The sequence below is a fragment of the Lepidochelys olivacea genome, assembly GCF_965140295.1.
Source record: "Lepidochelys olivacea isolate rLepOli2 genome assembly, chromosome: 2".
NCBI classification, from domain to species: Eukaryota; Metazoa; Chordata; order Testudines; family Cheloniidae; genus Lepidochelys; species Lepidochelys olivacea.
The window spans coordinates 184959869-184970962 of NC_140412.1; the positions used below are offsets into that span (position 1 = coordinate 184959869).

Genomic DNA, 11094 nt, shown 5'->3' on the forward strand with positions numbered 1-11094 from the left:
ATTTAAAACTTCAGAGTAAAGTATATATGTTCCTCAAACAGCATAGTAAATGGTCATATTCTGTATGACACAGCATGAAATCTTATGTTTATATAATGTGGTAATTTGGAAAATAACTCTTATTACCACTGTACGTGGGAAGTTTTTTTTTTTTTTTAAAGAATAGCATTTACCAAATGTATAGAAATAGTTTGATTCAAAATTGGAATTCTTAAAATTATTTTTAATATCTAATGCTTTATTTGAAATCAACCTTGCAAAATCATTTATGCAAATTTACCATCCCAGGCACAAAATCTACTCCTTCACTCTTACCATGAAAAAAATGATAATGAAAAGCTAATGATGACTTACTCACCTGTCAAAAAACATTACTTTGCCCTCGGTGAGTGGGCTTGAAAAGACTATTGCAAGGTTGAAGTTTGGCTATGAAACAAGTTTATTAATTTATTGACATCATATAACAGTAATTGACCATTAGCTGAATGTCAGAACTAATTTTGAAAAAGGTACCTTGATCTGCCACTCAGAAGCAAGAAATGGGGGAGAGATTTATGTACCGTACTATGGCGCACATGTATTCTGTTAATCATAAAGTGATCAGTGATTGATGTAAGCTTTTGTTTGGATTTACCAAGTTTGACCCCTGAAGAATATTTGATAATGTGAGGGTCTTAGTCTCAAAATTCTGACTGTTCATGTAGCAGATTCATAATTATCATATGTATCTTAATAGGAGTTCATACCCGCTGTGTTTTGAATGACTTTAATCTTACTTTCATCATCATTTTAAAGTAGTATGTAGCAAGACCCACTGACATTCTGAGCTTCTAATCTGATTCCTGATTGAAATTTTAGTGGTCTTAATTCAGACAGCTTTAAATTGGTAATGAAATGATCTGTAGATTTTTTTTTTAAAGTACTGTGATAATTTTTCATATCTTTGAGACCTCTCATCATTATGCACAATATTTGAAGTGCCCCTGGAGAGGACCTGACTAGCACAGAGTTATTACCTTGCTCGACATTGTGTGATCTTTTTAAAAAATGCTAGATTGTGTCTGTCTGATTTATTTATATATGGTAGTAATGTGACATTGATGTATCTTTATTCCAGATATGAAGAAATACTAAGGGCGAAAAGACAACCAGTTTCCAAACTCTCATACTCTGCAAACCAGTTTTATTTGGAAGCATCTGCAAAATACTTGCGTGAAAACAAAACCAAGGAAATGATGGCAGTCCTCTCCAGACTTGACACCGAGGACCAGCTTGTATTCTTGAAATCACGCAAGTGCTTGGCCCAAGCAGCAGACTTGTTGAGGAGGGAGGGTCGACAGGAAGAGGCTGCTATGCTGATGAAACAGCATGGGTTTGTGCTGGAAGCAGCCAAGCTCACTACCAAAAAGGAATTTCGAGCATCATGTCTGCTTGCTGCAGTCCGTTTCAGCATAACTGGCTGTTCAGAATTGGAGAACAGAGACACCATCCTGGAAGAAGCCTTAGAGCTTTGTAAGCAAACAAATCAAAAATCCAGCATTGCTGAGGCAACTTTTCTGCAGGGAGTTCTAAAGAAAGATTTTAGAAAGCTTGAAGAGGCCTTCTACAAGTTCTTGCCTTTGAATCATTGTGCTGGTGTGGTGGAAGCCCTCTTTGAATCAACCCACTGTGAACCAAAAAGCCAGGGCATCTTTTTTCTGGCACCTTGTGGTTTAGAGGCCCTTCTAAATCTGTTCAGAGCTCTCCAAAAAGCAGCCACCAATGCTGAGAAAGAAATGGTCAAGTCATGTTTTGATTATTTTGGGATTTTGCCCATAGATGGCAATGTTTGCCAGGTGTCTCAAAATGAAGCTGGACATATTCTTCAGTTCTTGCCAGATAATCCTATTCTGAAAGAGAAGAAAACTAAAGATCACTTCATTGTAGGCATGGAAGAGGTAAAGTCTGCACTGAATAAGCACTTCTTAAGCAGGCTGTGTTCAATTACATGCAGTATACTTGAGCAGAGTTACCCTGATATTTGCATGAAGTTCATTGCTGGCTTGAAGTGTGAGGATAAAACCTGCAAAGATTTCCATAGACCTTTGTTGCGTCATGAGGCAAAGTCTATACTTCAGTGTAAAATGCATCTGGCAGCAATAAATGGACTGTTGTTACAGGCCAAGAGAGTATTCCCAAAAGAGCTGTTGCATGAATTTAATGACATTGATGAAATTTTGACTGCGGATAAATATATATTATGCAAATCCCTATTAGATTTTGTTTTCCCGAAACATTTCCATCTGAGAGTGGTGTCTGAAAACCCAAAGGCATGCAAAGATATCTTGGGACTCCATCAGTTTTCTAAACCCTGTAGGATGGTGTTGAAGGAGTACATCATATTTCAGTTTAAAAGTGAAAATGCCATAAACAGAAGAGAATCAACCGACTTGTGGCTCAGGGCAATGCAAGTTTTCATCTTGTCTTCCAGTTATCCTGAAGAATTTGAGAAGCTCCTTGCTAAGGAGGAAGATGATTATAATAAAGAACTGAAGTTATTAGAAGCTAAAAAATATAAAAAGGAGGAAAGAGGCAGAGGAGGAAGACCCAAAGGGGTAGATGGCAGATATGGCATGTTGATACCTGATAAATATTCTGGAAATGCAGAAAACACACACTTATGTTTCATTCGACTTCTTGAAAATTCGCTAGAGCAGCTCTATGTTTACAGAAACCCAGAAGACTGTAAATGGATGTTTTTCCGTTTTATGAATGTCCTGGTGAAGAAATGCATTGAACCTCTGATTCCTAGCATAGGAAATACAGTGATGTTGCTGGAATTCCAGTATATTCTCTGTTGTGCTGTCCTGATGCGCCTCTGCAAGAACATTACTCTGTGTCTTCCAAAAAGTTACATCGCTCTCTTTCATTACTGGGAGTTTTTGTTCAGAAAAAAAGACCAGAAGAAAGAGATTAGAGACATGTTTTCCATTATACAGGAGTACAAACCAAAGGACACAAATGAGGCTGTGAAGGAGTTCAAATTTCATCTCCTTTATGTTGCAAAAGTTTTGTGCGGCGCTAAAAACAGTAATTTCAATGTTCTTCTTGATGCTTTCAGGGATCCTGATTGCATTACGTCAGGGGAAGCAGAGCGTACAATGGTGTTATGCTTAGTGATGTTAGTGAATGCTGATCAAGTGCTTAGTCCTAGATGTAAATCCCTTTTACATGAACACTTTCCTGAAATCAAGTCAAAGTTAATAAATATGAAAAAAGATTGTCCATCCAAAGTGCCTGAAAGATTGGTTAAGATTGTGGAACGCGTGAATGACGCTGTAGATGTGAGGAAAATAGCAGAAGGCCTGCAGGAGCTGCTGATTGAACGAGATGAGGAGTACTTAGCTGACTGCCACTGGAAGTGGGACACTATGTATGCCAAAGGAGCAAGTATACGGGGCATCTTTTATGAGCAAGTTAACCTAGACAGAATTGAATCACATTTGGATCCTTTGGAATATTTTGAGGAGCCAGAAACGGAACTTGAAAGGGATCTCTATGTGGAAGAGAGAGAGGATCCACTAACAGCCATAGCATCCATAAAGCAACAGAAACAACAGCAGAAAGCTCATGCTAAGCGGAAATTGTGGCGTTTGTTTCTTTTAGCCTATTATTGCATAAAATGGAGGAGGAACTCGTGTTCAAAAACAGATCCCATTGGGATGGAAATGAAAGAATTGGTGTCAGGAATCTTTAAAAAAGCAGATATCGACCGAACACAATGTGACCTCTGTGGAGTCAAATTTATTCAGGGTCCTGAAAACTACTTTATCCAGAAAGAAGACTTAGAGAGAGAAACTTCTGAAGCTGTGACACCAACAGAGACTGATCCAGGAGAAAAGGAGAGCATAGAAAGGAGTGAAACTGTTGTGGCGAGTGAGACTTATGTAAAGCACAGACACCTGGATGAGCACAGAAATAAATACACTGCCTACCAGAATTATTTTGAATTTTTCAAAAGAAATGTGGATCCAAAATTACGTGAAGGGTTAGATATAGTGGACACAATTGAACAAAATACCTGGATCACAAGTCACTTGATATTTAAAGAACATTCCAATGTGGTGCAAAGAAAAATTCAAGAGAACATAAAGAAGATTTCTGATATAGTAGAGGACATCTATAAGAGAAAGGCTTGGGCTGATGGTAAGACTTCTTTTTGTTGTGTTGCCTATGATGCCATCTCATCATTGCTTGTAGCTTGAATGGTCTTGTATTTTAGGTTCCTCCAACACTTGAATGATGTGACACATAACTGAGGAAAATGTGTTGCTCAACAATATGAGCTAAGTATGCGAGTATCTATACATATTTTTGTGCAGCAGTAATATAGGCCCTGATTTCTTCTTTTACTTATTCTGATTTTCAGTGGAAGTACTCCTGATTTATTCTAGTGCAAGTGAATGGAGAATCAGGCCCATATTGTTAGTCTGCTTGTAAAGAAAGATCTACAGTGCCTCTCAGTTTTTGCCAAACAAAGCGAGTTAAAATTAAGGATGCTATTGACATTCATATTTTATTTATTTAAATTTTATATTTAATGAACAGAGAGTATTTAAATAGTACAATCAGCACATAAAATGAGTAGTCTAATAGGGTCTCAAGTTCAGCTCTTTGTTAAAGTCTTTTTTTATAGTTTAGATACATGATCAGGTGCTGCTGTCATGCTTCTGTGGCAGTTTCTAACTTGTCTGAAGTGTACTCCTAGAAACACCTCTAAGGTTATGTCTATACTGAGAAGTTTTAGGAACTCTTCAGCTCTTGGTATAGCAGCTCTACTGGTGCTAGCAAGATGGGAGCACTGGTGTTAGGGTAGTGTCCAGGTTAGACTGTGCTTTGAGTAAGAACACCTGCAGTTAGTCTACACTTGCACCCCCAGAGTGCTAGCTACACTGATGCTAGACCGATGTTGGGAGCATTACTAAAGATCCTCAGTGTGGACAAGGCAAAAAAGTAATGCTAACAGTGACTGAACAGGAGTTGCATTAAGTTTTATGTCTTAGGAAATAAATATGTTACAAATATTATTTCACATTTGTTTACCATATATTTGATGTTTTGCACTGTTTCTGGCAAGGAAAAATAAAATTAGTAATGAGTGGGTGGATGATCTAGGAACAGAATAGAATGGACTAATTGCTCCTAGGAAAAAACTAGCACCTTAAACCAAAACTGTGCCATTAACTCTAGACCAGCCTTCAAAAGTGTCATGACAGTTCATCAACCATGGCATAACATCCACTTGTCTAAGGTGACTTATAATGAAAAAACAAACGATATTTCACTCACCCATCAAAAAAACCCTACTTGCTGTGATGAATAGAATTTTGCAAGGCTGTCATAAGCCTGTGTTCACCAGTGTGTTACGTAAGTCTTATGTTACTCCTCTCATGGGAATGTTATACAGTTTGGAAAATTTCTATATACAGACTGTAGTAAGAGGCCCTGAAACATAAACCCCTGTATCAGAGGCCTGGTCTGAGGCCTAAAGCCTGAACCAAAGTACTTCCAGGCATTGCTAAGCAAAGCTGGGCTATGAGCCAGAGGCAGGCCCTAACTGCAGAACTTGGCAAGAAAAAGGCTCCTAGAAAGCACACGCTAATAATATAAGTAGTAATAAGAGGAACGGGTGGCAAGATGGCACCTGGACATCCCGATATGAGGACACTTCACAAAGATAACAAGGAACAGCCAGGTGCATCCCAAAGACAGAGTCAAAAGGACAGCATGATGGACAGATGTGTTTATTTGAACCAACATGATCAAAGGGGGAGACAGCACCCTAATGAGTCAAGGGGCTGTACCTCAATATGTCAGTAGGGATGAGTGATCTGTCCTGCAACTGTGTAAAAATAGGTCCCGGAGCGCATATCTTTGTCCAGCCTAGGAGGCAGTGGAGTGTCCCGCTACTGACTGAGCTGAGCCCATTGCCAGGGGGCACACATTCGTAGTATGTCCTGTAGAGCCTATAGGGAACTATTACTGTGCTTCGTTTGACAATAAACCTGGTCGGGTGCCTTCGTACCTTACTAGTCTGTGGTCTTTGGGGGGTCTCTTGGGGTCTGCTGTGTCAGCTATCTGCGCAGAACTGGGGCAGCATACAGAGGGAACATGCACGCAGCCGACTGTTGTCATCGTCGAACCAGAGCAGAGCACCTCACTGGTAGCTACCGACAACACATACAAAGATATAAAGTGCATAAAGTCAGTTTATTACACATGCTGTGGGCTTGCCTCTCTGTCACCTTACATTGGAGAAAGTTGCTGATTTTTATTTAGAACAAACCATACTCAAATTTCACTGAGCTTTTTTACACTTACTAGATAATAAAATAAACAAATATAAAATTAATATACACAATCTTTGCAGTAGCAGAGAGATGTATTGCTATGTGCACTGGAAATACAAACATCTCTTATTGCTGCAGATTTTGGCTGACCAATGTCAACATTTTTCCTCTGTGGGAAAGCATCATACAGAACCAGAGAAAAGCTGAAGATTTCACTTTAATTTGGGAGTCCTTTATTTCAAGTCTTGGTTAGTTAATGGACCCTGACATGTTTTGACTTCTGTTTTAACATAATTAAGTAGTAGGCCACATCGTCAGCTAGCATAAGTAAGCATAGCTCCACTGAAGTCAACACAGGTTTGCTACTGTTCCCAAAGAAACAGCTGTCATCGATTATTTGTCTAAAGTCATCTGCCAACTAGAGTACTTCTGTTCAGTGAAAATCCTGATGATTATTATTATTATTATTATGCTAATTATTCACATACCTAATTGTTAATGGTAGATTTAGCTGCATGATCTCGGTACCTGTTATCTGTTTTTCCATCCTGGAGGAAACTTTACAAACAAGTTTATATTTTGCGTCTGAAGTTTTGTTTTTTCTTTGAAGGTGTTCTTGTTAAGTCTGTAATATTACAGTTCATTAAACAAGTGCAACAATACATTTGTAGTGTATTGTGCCTGAACCTGTAGAGTTTTAGGGGATTGAGGAGGGAATTCAAGGAATCTTCTCGTTTGCCCTCTGCGCAGAGCTAGCCATAATGTTGATGGGGAGTTCAGGCTCTGCATGGCCTTTCTAAAAGGGACAGGGAGAGGGTGTGGCTGTGACCCTCCCCCTCTGTCTGGCAGAATTGATTGATGGGGAGAGGAGTGCATGCTCTATCCTCTTCCATGGTGGTATCTCTCCCCTAGATCATGTACTTCTGGAAGTCCCCAGGAAGAATTCTTGTTGATTCAGACAAAATCCTTCCTAGAGTTTTCAGTGCAACGTAGTCATAGAATCATAGAATATCAGGGTTGGATAGTCCTATAACACCTTTCCTTTAGTCACTATCCACCTCTCCAAGTCACTGTCCAGCCCTCAGATAATAAGCATGATCTTTTAACAATTTATCTATTTCAGCTGAAGAAATAATGACCAAGCCTGTCAGCAGTTTATCCGTTAATCTTGGTGATGCTCGTAAGTGGCTGAAGAACACTGAGTCACATATGGTAAAGGAGGAAGGTATGTCATCAAATTATACAAGTCTCCATATCCACAGAAAATGTGTGGTTATATTTTAATTTGAAGATACTCACCTTCTAGGTTTTATCAAGGCCACAACCATTATTGCATAGCCAAAGAGGACTGAGTAGGCTGTGTATGCAGGTAGTGGTGGGTCAGGTGCACTGTTCAGAATATAACAAATAACTGTGGAAAAGGGAAGGGAAATGGAACCTTCTTCACCAAAGACTAGGACATTTGTTTCTCAGAACTTTACAGCATCAGTATGTTTTTTGGACTGGTATCTATATAACCCCAAGTTCTTAGGTCAGTGGTTTCTAATAGGACTGATTAACCATTTTTTTTTTTTACATGTTCTGTTTTCATCTGGGTACAGGACAGAAGAAAGACAAGTCAAAGGAAAACAAAAAGATCCCTACATGTAAAATATTCTTTCTATAAGACATCATGATTTGCACATGTACCTTAATCCATCACAACACTTAAGCATAAGCTTAATGTTAATCATGGAAGTAGTTCTACTAACTTCCTTGGGAGTACTTTGGTGCTTAAAATTAAGCATGTACCTAAGTGTTGGATTAGAGCAATAATAATTATGTCGAGAAAGAAGGCAATATCCAGTAATAAAGCTTCTTGAATCTCATGTTTTTCTAGTCTAAAGCTGTGGTTTTAGACCATTGATTTTGGTCACAATTGCATATCATATTATCCTCTGACAATACAAAGAAAGAGATAATTAAAACATAGTATGAGTGAGCTCTTAGTTCTACAAACAGCATTAAAGCCTTATTCTTGCTCTCTTTTGAAGTCAGTGGGGAAAGGCTTACTGACTGCAGGAGTAGCAGAATCGGGTCCTGAATGTCCACCATTAACAGGAGGAATCCAAGGGAGAAATAAGTACTCTGACACACAGATTAGCCATTAAGACATGATCTTCTGTTCACGTAAAAACTTAAGAGGAAAAATACTTTATTAAAAAGAAGTCATGATCAGTAATAAAATTAAGTCTTCAGTGCAAGAGGTATATCAAAGCAACAGAGACTGTAATGTTCATACAAAAAAAAGACTTGTGACTGGTTCATTGGTTGAAGCTATGAGTCTACTCAAGAAAGGTGATTATTTTAACGCTTAGGTTACGATGCTTTTGTTCTTAATTTTGCTATCATAAATGTAAATATGCAAGAGGAACCTGCTAAGAAACTATTGCTGCTAGGAGAGTTTTCAGAGAAACTTTGCCTCTCCCCCCATGTTTAGCTTTAATAGTGGTATTTCATTAACTTGATTTTATTTATTTGGTTGTAAATGTTTTTATTACATAAGATTGGTTCACCAGTTCATCCTTATTTAGCAACACACTTTAGCACATGCTTATGTCTTATTGAAGTCAGTTGGTCTTAAGTACAAGTTCCATACCACCTTGTGCTTAAGTGCTTTGTTGAATTGGGGCCTGAATAGGAAATGGCCATAGTGTGTTTTTTTGTCATGCCTTTAGGAAAAGAAAGTTTCAATCTTATATCCTTTTGAACAATTTATTGTTTTTTCTTTTAAAATAGGTTTTGCAGATGATAAAGACTTTGAAAATGAAGGACAGGATGAAATGGCAGCCTTTGAAGAACTATTCCCTAAGAAGTCTTCAAGAAAAAAGGGAAAACGTAGAAAATAATAATTTTTAAAGTATGCAGATAGCTTTCCACCCTGAACCACTGTAATTTCGGAATAAAATTGTTAAAGGCTTTAAAAGATAAAATATAACGGGATAGGGACAGCAAGGGGGAAAATGTGAAAAATACCAGCAAAGATTTTTACTTCTGATTGTTTTTAATCCTTTGTGGGGGAACAGTGACCTATCTGCTTGTAGTTATTTTATATATTTATGTACTGTTTTAAAAATTAAACTGTGACAGGACAAACTTTAGGCAGAACCAAATGGGCAACTCAAAAGTGACAAACGCCAGCATGTAACTTAGGTCATGTCTACACTAGCAAGCTTACAGTGGCACCGATGCAGCTGTAAAATCGCTCGTGTGGCTGCTTTATGCCGATGGGCTAGAGCTCTCCTGTCAGCATAATTGAACCACTGCCGATCAGCAGCAGCTATGTTGGCGGGAAAGTGTCTCCCACCGACATACAGCTGTCTGTACCGGTGTTTGTCAGTGTAACTTACGTTGCTCAGAGGGATGGGTTTTTTACATTCCTGAGTGACATAAGTTAAACCGACAAAAGTGCTAGTGTAGACATAGCCTTATGAATTAGAAATGAGCCAGTGGAAAGAATAGCACTTTTCTGCCTCTACGCAGGGGTATTTCCCCACTTATTCCTTTTCCTGCTTTTAATTTGCATCTTTACCATCCTGCTAAGCTCCTTTTTTGTCCTCTCCCCCCCACCCCCACCCTGCGGAGGATTTTAATATCTTTTTTTGGACTGTCAAAGACCACTTGTCCCTGGAGGACATGGTTTCAAACAGCCATTGTGAACTAGCCAGCCACTGAGCGCTCCCATGTTTGGAGGAACTTAAATCTTCTTGGGGGAACTTGCAATATCTCTTCTACTTAATTCCAGAGTCAGGAATGGTAAGTACAGAGAGTTCTAAACACATTTGTGTGTGTGTGTGTATTCTGTCACCATTGTATACATCTCTAATTAGATATGGACAAGAAGTCTTTTTTCTATTTGTTCTTGGTTTGATTATGCTCTGTACATATAAAAACATATGATGATTCTTTAAAGTTAAAGATTGTTTATACATTTTACTTATTTTATAGGCTTGACTTGCCAAAAAAAAATCTTTACGTGTAGTACATTTTATAAAACCAACAAGATTGATGTTGTAGCCTGATGTCTCATTTTTTTAAATTGCTGTGCAAGGGCCATATAGGACTGCTCACATGCAAAAGAGCTGCAGGATTTGGGCCGACATGCAGAATGTGTAGTGCTGCTCACCACCACTGCAGTTTCTGGCAGGTCACATCTCCATTATATTATTTTAGGATGTTTTTGTATTTTTAATGAATGTGTTACTATGTGGCTGAGATACTTAGTTTTGAAAAGGTAGCTATTTTGTTTTCACATATCAAATTGTTTTAGTCATTACCAGACCCGTCAAGAGAAATTTGGGGCCCTGATGCACAGTGTTCATGAACCCTCTCCCATTCCACTTTGTTTACAGAGACATTAGAGTTTTTTGCAGGGTGGGCACTGACCTTGGGGGCCCTGATACAGTTGTCCCTCTGTTTTTTCCCATCACCCACCCTGGTAGCTACCCACACATTTTTCTCTGGGCCCCTGGTCCCATTGTTTTGGAAATTGGATGCACTGCATTGCTAAAAGCAAAACATCAGTGTGGACCTGTGCAGTATGGGCAGCAATAATATCCATCTGTCAAGTACCAACCACCCATCCATCACAAGAAGAAAAAATGATTATCCAATGGCATTTTCAACGTGCTCTATTAAATGAGTGGATCGGTCTCATTTTGATTTTTCCCAGGTGGTGTCCACATCCCATCAGACAGTATCATAGTTGGCAACTTGGGTATGGTCA

General features: G+C 38.7%; 1 protein-coding gene across 8 annotated transcripts in view; it reads left to right on the plus strand.

The window, feature by feature from the left end:
- The window catches only part of TRANK1 (tetratricopeptide repeat and ankyrin repeat containing 1), a 93404-nt gene extending 83458 nt beyond the window's left edge, over positions 1–9946 (plus strand). For all 8 annotated transcript variants that reach the window (XM_084620159.1, XM_084620161.1, XM_084620163.1 and 5 more), the window contains 3 exons: positions 1118–4185; positions 7453–7554; positions 9108–9946. In XM_084620159.1, coding sequence (XP_084476285.1) covers positions 1118–4185; positions 7453–7554; positions 9108–9217 — 3280 coding nt within the window. In that variant the 3' untranslated portion in view covers positions 9218–9946. The remainder of the gene's footprint in view (positions 1–1117; positions 4186–7452; positions 7555–9107) is intronic.
- Positions 9947–11094: the final 1148 nt, after the last annotated feature.